This window comes from Bubalus bubalis, chromosome 12 (genome assembly GCF_019923935.1).
Source record: "Bubalus bubalis isolate 160015118507 breed Murrah chromosome 12, NDDB_SH_1, whole genome shotgun sequence".
Taxonomy (NCBI): Eukaryota; Metazoa; Chordata; class Mammalia; order Artiodactyla; family Bovidae; genus Bubalus; species Bubalus bubalis.
The window spans coordinates 50,021,111-50,036,239 of record NC_059168.1 but is presented as its reverse complement, the minus strand read 5'-3'; the positions used below and the strand labels follow the sequence as shown (position 1 = coordinate 50,036,239).

Here is a 15,129-nt window from a genome sequence, read left to right as displayed (position 1 = left end):
ACTGGCAAAAATTAGGCTGCCTTACCACGTGCCGAGGACTTCATATATTTATCCCCAATCCTCAAAACTATCCTGTAAGATGAAGACTATTAAATATGTAGATTTGAGAAAATTGTAATTCAGAGAAACTTAGTCACTCTTTATCTATGATAAATGCCAAACTGAAATGTTTATACTCATTCTCTCAAAAGTTTTCATTAGAATGTCCTCTACAGAGCTCACTGAAAGACACATACACGCACACAGGCACACATGTGCACACACAGCCCCTCCAATTCTCCCCCTCTCCGCGTCCCCACAGTGGAACAATAAAAAGTCTCTAAAACCGTATTCAAATCAAGTGGTAGATTTATTGGCTGCTCCTCTTATTTAGTGAGGTGAAAACACCTCAGTGTAGGACACTCTAAACCTTGTTTTGGCTTCCTGTTGTGCTGAAAAGACCAGTGACAGGTGGGCGGGCGGACGGTCAGTGGACATCAGAAGCAAACAGCCACTGCTCCCATTGCTACAATGATTCATCCATAGGCTTAAGGAATTTTCTGTCTGTTTTTCTTTCAGAGCATCTTCCTCTTTTCAAACTCCTATAGGAACAGAAGAACAGGAGAAGAGAGAGGGGATAAGAAGATTAAAGCCTCAAATTACATTCATGGTCAAAGTGATTCTGAAACCTCTTGTCTTTAGGATCCCTTGAGCAACCAAAAATTATAGAGGTAAAATATACCAGGATGAGGTGCTTGAACACAAAATGACAGCTTTCAAATGAGTCCGTGTCAGTCTGATTTCACTAAGCTAGATTCAGAACTTAAGACTTTATGTCTCCTAAATGCAGAGGCTGAGAGGTTTTAAATTATGCTTATTTTCTCCTGCAGTATTATAGTTAGGAGCTGACAGACTTGATTGTGCTTATCCAAACATGTAATGCTATGCGTGAGCTACAACAGCCCTTTTAATAAGGCAATGCAAACAAGTTTGTTTAGTTTCTCAGAGAATAAAACTAAACACAGATTTAGTTAAGATTTAAACAAAACATCAAGAACCTCAGAAATATATGAAAAGGCAACAATACTGAAAATCAGTTTCTCCAGATTGTAATAATTTCTCTACATTGTGATAATTAGAATACAACAGGATGTGTAGGTGACTGCTGCCACCTACTGGAGTAAAATGGTAATACATGTCTTCAATAAGAATTAAAGCATTTGCTTTTTCCCTTCCTCCCTCTTCTCTCAAATAAAGAAGATTCTTCCTCACAATACTAACTACCTAGATTTTTTTTAAACACTATGGCACACAGTGGCATATTCCATAAGACAGGATCATGCAAGGATTCAATAAACCAAGAAGTTTATTTTATTATCTCTAGGACAGTGCCAAAGAAGAGTATGCCAAAACATGTTCCCTCCTGGGAAGACTATCTGGGCCTGTTTTCAGCATGTGTACAACATTTTGGTTTTTGTTTGCCTTTTTTTTTTTTTGGTAAAGTCTATAATCATCATAAAAGTAAAGAGAAAGAGCCTTAAATGATCAATCAGAGATAGGCTGCCAAAAATCACTGCAAAGAGATTATAGAAGACACCAACTAAAAATCCCCATCCTTGTCTTTAGTCTCCATCCATCCTGACTCCCAGTTTTTATTTCTTCTTAGTCAGTTTTCAACCTCTCTCCCTGGAAAAATACCTATGGAGTCAGTATAACTATACCTCAAAGGCTCTCCATGGAAAAATATAAAACACAAGGCAATCTTCTGCACCACTCCTAAAATGGAATTCACAGCACTTACGAACTCTGAAACCCTTTCTTGTATATCCTCTCACTACTCACAAAATAGCAAAGGGAAATGTTTAATGAATCAAGTTTTTGAATCAGAACCTTATTCCTGGTCATGCTCAATTAGGATATTAGGATCTTGGTGGGGTTGCTAGAGACCATTAAGCTGCAGACCAGAATGAAAGAAACAGAAGGGACTCAGGACACATCGGACACAACTGGCCATGGTTCCCAGGCCACCTGTGTGGCCTCCACTTTAAGGCCCATAACCTTGGAGCATTCAGGCCACTGCTCCAGCTTACCTTGTAGATGGTGGTTCCCAGCTGTGCCGGGGACATGCTGACCACAACCCCAGCACTCTGCAGGGCTGCGATCTTCTCTTTAGCTCCACCTTTTCCTCCAGCAATGATTGCCCCTGCGTGACCCATTCTTCTGCCGGGAGGAGCAGTTAAACCAGCAATGAAGGACACCACAGGCTTGGCCTTGGGACCCTGGAAAGTGGGATTTTAAACACACCGATCAAAACTGGACCTCCAACTCATGACAGCCAGAAAATGACAAATGGTTGGGGCCAGTCACTCATCATCACTAAGAAAACCAACAGAAATACTGAGCTGTGACTGAAACTACTGCATTCTCCTTTGAGATGACTCAACTTTTCCTCCAAACTCACAAAAACAATCCTGAAGCAAAACTGTTAACTATTTAGATATTAAACTTCAACTTCACTGGCATAAGCTGATTTCCACATACACATGTGACTCTTCCACTTGAAAAAAAAAATTGAAAATACGTAAGTTATATGATTTGTGATAACAAATTTAAGACACAGATCAGGTTGTTTTGTCTTAATTCATTGTTAGTTTACCTTTAATAAATTTGTTTAAAATAAAAAGATAGCATATTGGAAAGGACTGAAGCGTGGGAGTCTCCAGTCTCAATTTCCACTTGACTAAAGCGACAGGACCTTCGACAAGGCCCATCACCTCTAGACCTCTGCTGCTTCATCTATGAAATGAAACAGCTAAATTAGATTGGGAGCTGAGGGTCCTTTCTCCTAACATTATAGGATGTCTAAGAAGGAAGATCAGGACTGGTTTTATTCAACAAAAATCCATTCTAATGCACAACTGCTACATGCATAAACAGCATAGCATAACAGTAGATTCTGAGGTTAAAAATAAAAACCAAACACACAGGAAATATAAGAATTCCTGTGGGAGGAAAAAAAAGAATTCCTGTGCTCTAGACTTATAATGTTATTGAAGAAATAATATAAAATACATATATATCTCAATCAGTTAATAGATGTCATGGAGCAACATATGAATATACAGTTATGTTTCACAGTGAGTGAAGAGACCATGTTCTCAATAGTAACTCAGAGGCAGTAAGACATCCAGGTAAAACAGAGTGACCTACAGAAAGCAGAACCCGAGCACAAGTGGAATCTGGGTGCCTTCAGGCACTATTATCTTCTCCCAGACCAGCAGTTCTCAAATCTCTTGGTCTTGAGACCCCTTATACTTAAAAAAATGACTGTGGATCCCAAAGAACTTTTTTTAATGTAGATTATATCTGATATTTACAGTATTAGAAATGAAAGCTGAGAAATTTTAAAAATATTTATTAATTCACTTAAAATAATTTTTTAAAACTATTTTTTAAAAACATTTTAGTGAGGAGAGTGGCATTATTTTACGTTTTTGTCAATCTTAAGTGTCTAATTTAATAAGAGGCAAATGGATTCTGATATCTGCTTTTATGTTAGATCTACTGCAAAAATGTTATTTTGGCTGAAGTACAAGAGAAAATCTGGCCTCACACACATATGTACTTGAAAAAGGGAGAAATATTTTAATATCTGTCAGATAACTGAGGATATTCTTTGACACTGAGACGGACCTCTTCAAGTGGTAATTTCTTAAAGGTTAGATGAAATGTTCCCTGGAGAAGGAAATGGAAGGCCACTCCAGTATTCTTGCCTGGGAAATCCCATGGACAGAGAAGCCTGGTGGGCCATATAGTCCATGAGGTCACAAAGAGTCAGACACTACTGAAGGACTAAAGATGATGATGATGATGCAATGCTGGAATCCAGAACCACAGTCCTTTGTTACTTTAAAATCCATTCATCTTTTTGGATCTTTTACCTATAATGATTTTGTAACATTCATTGGTCAAAAGGAAAATATAGGTTCACTGAGTTATAGAGATCTTCTAAACACTGATACATTTCATCATTCAATATCAACAAATCATTCTTCATTATCACCTCCAGCCTCATTAGAGAAGTCTTTAGTAGGGGGAAGTTGTCAAGTTCATGGTGGCAGAAACAAGTATTCTAAAAATATTCATTTGAAAGTTCAAACTTAATCATTGTCAACAAATGCAATGAGTTGTTTTCCTTGACAACACACACAAACACAGCAGGACTGCTTTGTTCACTGTTGAGAAAAGATTCACCAAATAAATACCCAATAACCAGTGTGCCTGGCAGTCATTCTTTCCAGTAAAACTGATGGTCCACCAAAAAAGCAGCTAATTTAGCTCACAATTCAAATAGGACAGTGCTTTACTTTCCATTTCACCACAAAACTACTGACTTGAGGGTCAAGACTTTATAAAATTAATAATCTTTACTACTTCATTAAGGACATTCTTAAATAAAATTGACTTTTTTTAAGCACATGGCAGTGCAAGTTCACTGGCACAGTTTGCTTCCACTAACTTGACTCTCGTGAAGGCGCCAGCATGCCAGATTCTATAGGTTCCACATGGTCTGACGCTGCTGACTCCAGCCTCGTGCTCATCCCTCTTCCCTGCTCTTCATCCTCCAGTAATGTCAGACTGCTCTGCCTCTGGGCCTCTGCTGAGAAAGTTCTCCATCCTCCTTGGATACCTGGCAAATCCTGACTTACCTTTTAAGACGTGGCTCAAGCCTCTTCTTCCCTGCTAACCCTTCTGACTCTTCCTCCCACTCTCTCCACAAATGCCCTTCAGTTGCTCGTTTTCTGTTCAGTGACTCTGCTGTGCCTTTGACACTTTTCTATCATGACCCACAGCACACTGGCTGTGACTTATTCCCCACAGAGTCCCCTCCTAGACTATGACTCTTTGAATGCCAAGCCTATGTTTTCATTTACTTCTGTATGCCCAGCATCTACTATAGGAGACAATTAAAAAGAAAAAGCTAAATCATTTATTCACCATGTGCTTTGCAAAGAATGTCAGCATCTGATACTTGAGAGGCACCACTTTCCACTGGATCCCTCCGTCCCCATATTCACATAGTGAGAATATTATATTAGAAGGAAACATGATTAGTGTGAACCTAGGATGTCTGACAAATGTATACTCTGTCCTACTGTCAAAGAAGAGTCACTTGAGTTTTTTCTTTTTAAGAACCGAAAAATACAATAGAAAAGACTATGAAGAAATGTAGTGTGAGAACAGGACACAGAAATGTGAAGTGTGAAAGACTAAAAACAAAAAGATGAGTTAGGATGGCACAAGTGGAATCCGAACAGATGCCCAGGACTGTGGCATCGTGTCCCTGAGCCCTGTGACCTGACTCCTGACCCCTGATGGTGTAATGGACAAGTCAGGCACACCTGGAGGGAACCTCAGCTCTGAAGTACGTACCATTGGCAAGTTGCCAGTTTCCTTACTCAAAAAAGGACAAAAACATCTACTCAAAGCATCAAGATAAAGGTTAAAAAACATTATTCCTGCAGATAACTACTGTCATTATAATGATGATAATACAGTCCTCGCAGGACAGAAGATTACCCCATTCACTCCGTGTCAGTTACCATGCTAAGCATTTAGTATGTCACCTGCACCGTTCAACCTAGAAGCTTGTATACAGAAGGTCCTCAGTAAAATTTAGCTCCATGAGACCAATCAGTAATAGGAAAACATGGCAAATGAAACAAAATGTTAAGTTTAGCTTTTCCCATCAAGGGATTCGTGTATTCTAAACACATTTTAAAATTCACTTTAACATAGTGTGCAGTTGGCCCTCCGTTATCCACGAGGTCTGCACACTGGAGAATTCAACCAACCGCACACGGAAAACGTCTGGTGCTGAAGGGGAGGAACCCCAGAAAGTTTCAAAAAGCAAAATTTAAATCTGCCAAACTAACAACTATGTACACAGCATTTACATTTTATTAGATATTGTAGGTAATCCAGAGATGATTTACGGTATACAGGAGAGTATAAGTAGGTTATATGCAAATTCTACACTGTTTTATATAAGGGACTTGAGCATCCACGGATTTTGGTGTTAGCAGGGGTACTGCCCATGGACACCAAGGGATGACTATGTCATATTAACCTAAGTGGTTTTTTTTTTTTTTTTGTAAAATTAAGTCAGTTTTTAAATTTTAAACTTCACACTCTTTCTAAATTTGAGAGCATATCATTTTACTCCAGTCTCCTACCAATTTACCTACTCTTTCACTTATTCACCATTTATTGCCTCCTAATACGCCAGAGGACTGGGCTGGGCAGCAAGGCCATAGCAGTTGTTTGCTGTCCACAAGAGCAAGAGTCAGGTGTTCAGCATGCCTTGCAGAAGGAACAAGTGAAGGCAAGCAAGGATGAAAACAAGCAGCACATGAGACGGGACATGGGTCTGAAAAGGAGTGTCAGGGTAGTACGTAGGGGGCTGGAAAGCCACGCTAAGTCTGCCCTTTATCCCACATGGATGGCAAACAGCAGGCTGGCCAGGCGGGAGGGAAAGGAGCAGAGATATCAGGAAAAAATATTACTGAGATGGTCCAGGTGAGATAAGATAAGAGACTGAACCGGAGCAGAGGGTCTAATTACAGATGATGATACTTTGAATCTCCACAAACTACTAAGATCTCAAAGACAGATCTCAGTAACTGAGGGGAAGCAAGAGCTGCGATAGAAATAAAAAGTGACTTTTATTTCTGCATGAAGTACAATGTTGTTTATACACCGTGAACAGTTACACTTAAGGAATAAGCACAAAGGGTAAATCTGGGAAAAGGATAAAGACGAGAAGGGCCAGCAGGATGAACGGAGGCCACTGCTGGCCTCAGCCAAAGCAGTGCCAGCGTGGAGAGTAGACCCCGCAGGAGCCCACCGAAAGTGCTGACCACATGCCTGGGGCAGCTCTGCACCATGTATCTCCACAGCCCTACGACAGCACCGAGGGAAGCTCTACTGTATCCCTATTTAGCCCGCAAGGAAACTGAGGCACAGTGAAGTTAAGGAACAAGCCCAAGGTCACACAGCTCCTAAGTGGCAGACAAAACCTAATTGCTGAGGATTAGGGAGTGAATAGAATATAAAGAAAGAGACCCAGAGAGTAAAGTAAAAGCATTAGTCGCTCTGTCACGTCCGGCTCTTTGTAACCCCATGGACTGTAGCCCACTAGGCCTCTCTGTCCATGCAATTCTCCAGGCAACAATACTGGAGTGGGTAGCCATTCCTTTCTCCAAGGGATCTTCCCAACCCAGGGATTGAACCCAGGTCTCCTGCACTACAGGCAGATTCTATTCCATCTTAACTACCAGGAAAGTTCACCAGAATAAGAGGAACTCTTAAAATTACCACTGAAGAAAATCACGTAGATTCAAAAGAGCCTTTGAAAATTCCTTCAATTACATATAAATATGGAGAAGGAAATGGCAACCTGCTCCAGTATTCTTGCCTGGAAAACTCCATGGACAAAGGAGCCTGGCTGGGGGGCTACAGTCCATGGGGTTGCAAAGAGTCAGACACAGCTGAGCGACTAAACAACAGCAATGCATAGATATGCATCATTTTGCATAGGCTATTCTGCAGGTGATATCATCTTTTCCTTTAACTCTCCAGTACTCATTATTTTTCTGTGGCATTTAATTTTGACACACGTACTCTCAATCTCTTTCACAAGCATAGACACAAGTTCTCTCTGCCCTCTTGCCCAGCCCCCTGAAGATTCGCCTTCACTCTTCACTCATTCGTCAGTGTCACGGACACCCTGGAGGCCATCTGCATGCGCTCCCCAGGCCTTGGCCACAGTAATTCAGAGCACACACGCTCAGTGATGGGGGAGGGGACTGTCGGGCACCAAGCTGCTTCTGTCTTTACTATGCCCCCCGCTCTTTTCCCACCACCCTCCTTCGCCCCAGAAACAGAGCTTAATTCCCTTGAGTTAAATGAAATTATGATACAACACCACACTATTCTTTTTTGTTTAATTCAAAGAGAGAGGCAACAAGGAAAGCCTTCATAGGACAGTCAATAAAGCTTTTCCACTTGACCTTTGAAGCCAAGTGCTACTCTATGAGGAAAGACTGAAGCTAGAGGGAGACAAAATCCTGGAAAAGGGTATAAAGGACAGGATCACTAGACAGCCAGCCTTGACAAAGAGAAAGAACACACATCCCCTGAGGTCAGGAGAAAGGACATCAATGACAGGTGAAAATGGAAATGCGCAGGTCAAGTGAGAGGCTGATGGCCTGAAAGTTCTGGACCTACCAGGAAGTAAAAGGAGATGCCTGGAGGGAGGATTCATTAGAGAAGCCAAGAACAGGCATCAAGGGAAATGGGGAGGAGAATCAACCCAGAAAGAGTCCTACATTCCCTGAGTGGCCAGTGTTCCAGGCTCAGCTCAATAAGATTTAATTTTACCTTTCATGTTTGCTTAAAAAATTCATCTTTAAACAAAAACAACTTCTAAAGCAAACCTGTGATATTATTCAAGAGCAGAGTGGTGTATCTTTCCACAGCCAAACTTACTGAATTATGTTGCTTCAAAAATTCTGCAGCATTTTCTTCGGCATTACCACCAATTTCACCAATCAATATGATGCCTTCTGTGGCCGGATCATTCAGAAAGATTTCAAGGCAGTCTGTAAAGTCTGTTCCATTGAAAGGATCGCCTCCAATGCCTGGAAAAGTCAAAGAAATTCAACACCCTCTGAAAATTAAGTCAGGAAATATTGTTTCAACAGGTTTCTTATTTTGCCTATGCCCTTCTTATGAATATTTTTAAATGTGTCATCACTCTTGCATTTAACATTTAAAAAATCATAAAATGCTAGACTTATTTCTGCTTATAATATTACTTGAATGTTAAATGGTGGTTGGGTCTTGTTAGTCACAAAAAGAGCCATCTTTTTCTTTGGCTCCTTATCAAGACTCTTCCCTCCCCCAAAATTACTCCTACATAGCTCTTTAATGAGCATTCTATATAGTTCCCCTAATTAGAAGAACGTGACTTTTGAAAACATATTAGCTTTTTCAGGAATACAGTTACTCTTTAGTAAGTTATAACTTTTAACCACTGACTTCTGGTGAGTAGCTCAGTATCAGTACTTTGTATATAATAGGCAATTAATTCTGAAATTAAAAATAATTATACTACTTAATATTATCATCAAAAAGTTTCCTTTATCATCTCCTAGCACAAAAGGTTAATGAAGTATATATAGTATCTTGATTAGCTCATCTGGCAGGGTGGGTGGGTGTGTGTGAGGGAATGCTATTACCCTCACTGTGGCAATTTGTTGTGATTTGTTATTGTTCACATGAACTGCAAACCTTACTACCATAGTGGACACTTAATGCCATATTAGAAATACCGGATATTTCTTCTACAGCAAAAAAAGAAAAAAAAAAATTTCGTTGCACTAAGTAACTGTCTGATGAGGGACACTGCAGAGGAACCACTCACAAGTTAAGACACATGTCCCTGCAGTGGGTGGGGTAGGTGTCCTGATCCCTCTTCCCTCTAACCTGGAGTGGGAGATGACAGAGACCACACACAGGGGCTCTACCACAAACACATGGCTTTTTAGCACAAGTACTTAGATCGGATTCAAGTCAAGATTCCCTCCACTGGGGGCCACTTTCTAAATTTTTAAGTTATAAACTTCGGAGAAGGCAATGGCACCCCACTCCAGTACTCTTGCCTGGAAAATCCCATGGATGGAGGAGCCTAGTAGGCTGCAGTCCATGGGGTCGCTGAGGGTTGGACACGGCTGAGCGACTTCACTTTCACTTTTCACTTTCATGCATTGGAGAAGGAAATGGCAACATACTCCAGTGCTCTTGCCTGGAGAATCCCAGGGACGGGGGAGCCTGATGGGCTGCTGTCTATGGGGTGGCACAGAGTCAAACACGACTGAAGTGACTGAGCAGCAATGGCAGCAGCATACTCTCTGTGAGAGGGAAATTACCACTCTCAATTTACAGATTAAAAACAGAGGCTAGAGAAGATGGAACTGGCCACTAGTTAAGTTACCTTGTCTTGAAGACTGTGCTTTTGCACATAGAAAAGCTCATTTAATGTTTAATACTGATTTTATCAATTTGAGTCCATAAAAATACTCCAGGGTTATATTTCATAATTTTATCATCAAAAGCTGCCTTTGAAAAGCTTTTAAAAGATGGTTTAAAAACATGAAGGAACTGTTATAAAAATGAGAAATTTGCCTGGCTTTTGGCAAAAAATATCAAAATTATTTTAAAATGTAAAAACCCTTTTGTAAATGGGAGGCAGTATGATGGGGCAAAGAGAGAGGGTCCAGGGAGCTCAACCCTCTTCTACCCACCAATCAAGTTACCACAGGACTCTGTGCCAGCTCAGCAGTGCCTCACAGGGTTGCCCTTAAAGAGCGAGACAATGATTGGCAAAGAATTCGGTAACTGTGAAGCACTGAATGACAGCTGGCAATGATAACATAATGCCAAGACAGTGACCAAAGTCCTATCCTGAAGGACCACTGCTTCACAACAAGCAAAGTGAGTCCTGTTTTCAGGGACTACACCCCAGGATGTTTGTTCTGAAACATGGGAGTTAAATCCTATACCATGAATCTAGAAAATGTTAACAGCCAGCTTCATGTATAAGCAAATTAAACTCAAGATCATAGCTTTTTCATAAAATGACATCAAAATCTCTCACAAATAGTCAAACCAATAATTATTATTACACATATTCAGTGAAGACACTGAACTCCGATAAAATGAGTTTAGAAAAAGTCCTCACCAACACACAAAGACTGTCCCAATCCAACTTGTGTTGTCTGGTGAACCGCTTCGTAAGTCAGGGTGCCGGATCTAGACACGATACCTTAAAGAAGCAGAACTCAGAAATATTAGAGAGTGCTCATGTGACTCTCATATAGTAAAATAAATCACAAACACTTGTATATAAAGAACCCATTCCACAATTTGTCCTCCAAACAAACACCACCATCAGGTCATGGAATAAGGAGAAAAGGCCTAAATTACAGCAGGGAGGTTTTAAAAGTTAGAAAAAGAAAGGATTTTATTAGTTAGGTTTTTTTTTAATATATAAAACATTGAATTTATTGTTTTTTTGATGCATCACCAATGTATTACAACCGAGCCACTAGTTTTGTAGCCTCATCAGCATTAACTGTGGTACATTTTCTTGACACTGCTGAGAAATCAACTGTTTCTTCAGAGGTTCAGTGGAAAGGCTTTTTGGGAAGTTTGCAAGTTCCTTCTGTATCTCTACAAGAGTTTGAGTCACTCTTTTAACTTTTTAATCATTCACAATGTTTATCTTAAGATTAGTGGTAACTGGTTTCACTTTATTTTTGAACCCTAAGTTTTTTTGGCTGGCTATGTGGAATACATTCCTGGACTTCTGCCCTTTTAGTTTGTTCCTGGTGGTTATCCTTCACTGGGCCTTCAAGACCCTTGTATGGCTTCTCAAGTTCCAGGTGATGCCATCTGCATGCACGAGATCCAGCTAGTTAGGGTTGTTTTATGACTACAAAAGCAGTTTAAGAGATACCTGAAGTCTTCCACAAAAAATGACCTTCTGGTGCAGACAAAATAAAATGGAACGATACATCTATACAAAGGTCCACACGGAAAAAAAGAAGGCATAAATTTCAAGTATTCAGTTCAGTTCATTTCAGTCGCTCAGTCGTGTCCGACTCTTTGCGACCCCATGAATTGCAGCATGCCAGGCCTCCCTGTCCATCACCAACTCCTGGAGTTCACTCAGACTCATGTCCATTGAGTCAGTGATCCCATCCAGCCATCTCATCCTCTGTCGTCCCCTTCTCCTCCTGCCCCCAATCCCTCCCAGCATCAGGGTCTTTTCCAATGAGTCAACTCTTCGCATGAGGTGGCCAAAGTATTTCAAGTATTAACCTCTGGTTAATAACCCCAGTTTCAGAAAATACATTCATAGTTAGGCTTCCTGTCTCCTGACCACACAGATTCCTCAAGTCAGAAGTCCTGCTTTCCTACATTGATCAGTAGAGCCCACTAATGCTGTTGGAGATTCTGCAGTGATTATCTTTTCTGTTGGACTTGTAACTTCCAGGGGTTAGTAAATGAGACTGTTTTCCCCACCCCTGAGTTTCCATATAGAGCACAGTTCAGGCACAAAAGGAATTCAGTAAATATGTACCGAATAGGTCAAAACTGAAAATTTATGGAGTACAATCACCCTCTTAAACAAAATCTAACTGGTGATAGTTTTAAAACCAATCCCTAGTTGGACCCTGTCTCACGACAAATGACAACAAATAACACCATACCCCATGTGTCTCATTCATCAGTTTTTCCCTACTCTCAAGAGCTTCCTGTCTATAACCTCTCTCTTCAACATAGTCCTTCCTTTATGAGACCTTTCATAAATGAGAAGGGTAGGTGGGTAACACCTATGTACATTTGGTGCATTTAGCTTTTAAATCAAAGACAATAAGTAACTTAGTTGTATTTCTTTGTATGTAATTACCTAGTCTCCTTTACATTTCTACTAGATTCTTATGAAAGAATTATGTTCCTGTTCATGCAACACCCTAGATTACTGGGAAGCAAAACTATTTTATCTATTCTAGCCTTTTGATCATCAGTACAATAATCAGTGAATAGTGGTACTAGGATTTTATCATTCTTTTAAGGGGATTTCATCTAAAATGAAAGTGATATATAATTTATATACATATGAAAATGATATATAATTTATACAAATGCAAAGTACACACATTTAAGGTAATGAAAGCAATGTTTTTAGGGTAGATTACTCCTGCCATCCTTGAAGTATATATATAATAAAAGAGACTATCACTTAAAAATATCTGCCATAGGGATACTTCTGCTTCCAAAAAGCAGAGGTATTTTCCTGTATTCTTCCTGCTAAATACAAGTAAAATTCCTAGATACTACATATAAAACAAATACAAGAAATCTCTGAAAGTTAGATAGAAGGTAGAGTCCTAGAGACCTTGAGACTCAAGTAAAACAATGAAGTGTTTCCAAGTTTCCTTCTGCCTCATGTGTCCCAGATACAAAGATAAAGAAGTTCACATCCAGAAACACATAAAGGCACAGAACTCCCCACCCAAATAGCAGCTTTCTTTAGCAAAAGAACCAAGAGAAGGACAGTCTAGCAAAACAGAAAACTTTCAGACAATAACCACTCCATACCAACTATGCACTACAGAAAAAACTGTGGCTCTACCTCTACTCACATAAGCAAAGGCCAAAAAAGAAACCTAGACTTTACACTTACAAGGCCGTAATGAGACACCCCGGCGGCACGCCCACCAGCATGTACACAACCAGGACTTTAATCTACACAAGCTGGTACTGAGTCCCACCCCACTCCTACGGTGCCAGTGGGAACCAGGTGAAAAGCCTGGATGTCCATCCTCATCTGGCAGCAGTGAGGCCTCTCTCCATTTCCTGGGATCAGAAAAAGCCTAGTGGAGAATCAGGGCTTTTACTACCGCCCAGCAATAACAAGTCCATCCTCACTAGTGTCAGGGGAGACCAAGTAAGGAGCTGCAACTGTTATCGCTGGTGAGTAGGAGCCCACTCACTCTGGCAATAGAAGCAAGAAGGGAACTTGACTTCTACCTCTACCTGGCAGGAACAAGGTACCTCCCCCACATTCCCTGCTGAAGCAGTGTAAATTAAGTCAGCTAAAACAGAAGGTTCACATAAAACCCAGACCTCATAATACAATAGCCCACACTTTCAGGTTTCAACCAAAGATCATCTGACCTACCAAAAATCAGGAAGATCTCAAACTGAATTAAAAAAAAAAACAAAAAAACAAAAAAAAACAATCAATAGATGCTAATCACAAGATGAGGGGATATTAGAATTATCTGACAATAAATTTGAAGAAGTCATGATAAAAACTTTCAATAATTATGAACATGCTCTAAATAAATCAAAAAATAGAAGCTTTATCAAAGAAATTTGAAGGAAGCCTCACTTAAAAAAGAAAAAGAAGATATAGAGGGACCAAATAAAAATTTTAGAACTGAAAAGTACTATAACCAAAGCTAAAAGCTCAGTGGATGAGTTAAATAGCATAATGGAGAGCAGAGAGGAAAAAAAATCAGTGAAATGAAAGATAAAACAATGGAAATTACCCCACCTGAATGGCAGAGAGAACAGACTAGGAAAAAACAATGAGTAGAACCTCAGGGACCTATGGAATGGTAACAAAAGATTGAATATTCCTGTATCACAGTCCTGGAAGGAGAGAAAAAAGAACATGGGGCTGAAACAGTGCTTGAAGAAATGTTTTACCAAAATCTACATGTGAGAAGGTGAGCAAACTAAAAACAGGATAAATCCAAAGAAATTCACACCAAAACTTCTAATATACTTCAGAAAATCAAAGACTCCCTCAAAAAAAAAAATCTTGAAAGCAGCAAGAGAAAAATAACACCTTCCTATACATGAAAAAACAACTCAAATGATATCAGTTTTCTCATCAGAACCCATGGAATCAAGAAATGGGTCAACATTTTTTAACTGCTAAAAGAACTGTAAACCCTAAATCCTGTACCCAGTGATGTTAGTCTTTATGAATGAAGGGGAAATAAAAACATTTTCAAATAAGGGGAAAGTAAAGAATTTGTTGCCAACAGTTCCACCATCAAAGAATGGCTAATATATTAATAAGGTCTCTAGAAAGAAGAGAAATGATATAAGAAGGAACCCTGGAGACTCAAGAACGAAGAACACAGTAACAAGCAAAACATGGATAGTTAAAAAGACTTTCTCTTGAGTGTCCTAAAAGGAAGAAATAAAACTATCCCTATTTGTAGATAATGTGGGTTGTCTAACATAGAAAATGCTAAGGACTCTACCAAGAAATCCCTAAGGTCTTCAGCAATATGGCAAGATATAAGATAAACAAAAATTAGTTGTATTTCTGAATATTAGCCACAGGCACATGGACACCAGAATTAAAATACAATAAAATTTACAATGGTTTTTTTCAATAAAAAGAAATACTTAGTATAAATCTAACAAAACACACAGTGGACTTATATGTTAAAAACTGTACAATGTTCATGAAAGAAATCAAAGGCAATCTAAGTAAAT

General features: G+C 39.6%; 1 protein-coding gene and 1 pseudogene across 1 annotated transcript in view; both read right to left on the bottom strand.

Annotated features, from left to right (window-relative positions):
* Window positions 1-330: 330 nt before the first annotated feature.
* SUCLG1 (succinate-CoA ligase GDP/ADP-forming subunit alpha) overlaps window positions 331-15,129 on the bottom strand; it is a 36,433-nt gene continuing 21,634 nt past the window's right edge. Inside the window, exons 6-9 of the mRNA XM_006055829.3 lie at window positions 10,784-10,867; window positions 8,530-8,681; window positions 2,070-2,258; window positions 331-581 (exon numbers count right to left, since the gene is read on the bottom strand). Of these exons, the coding sequence (XP_006055891.2) occupies window positions 555-581; window positions 2,070-2,258; window positions 8,530-8,681; window positions 10,784-10,867 (452 nt within the window). The 3' untranslated portion in view covers window positions 331-554. The remainder of the gene's footprint in view (window positions 582-2,069; window positions 2,259-8,529; window positions 8,682-10,783; window positions 10,868-15,129) is intronic.
* LOC102414438 lies at window positions 10,869-13,335 on the bottom strand (annotated as a pseudogene).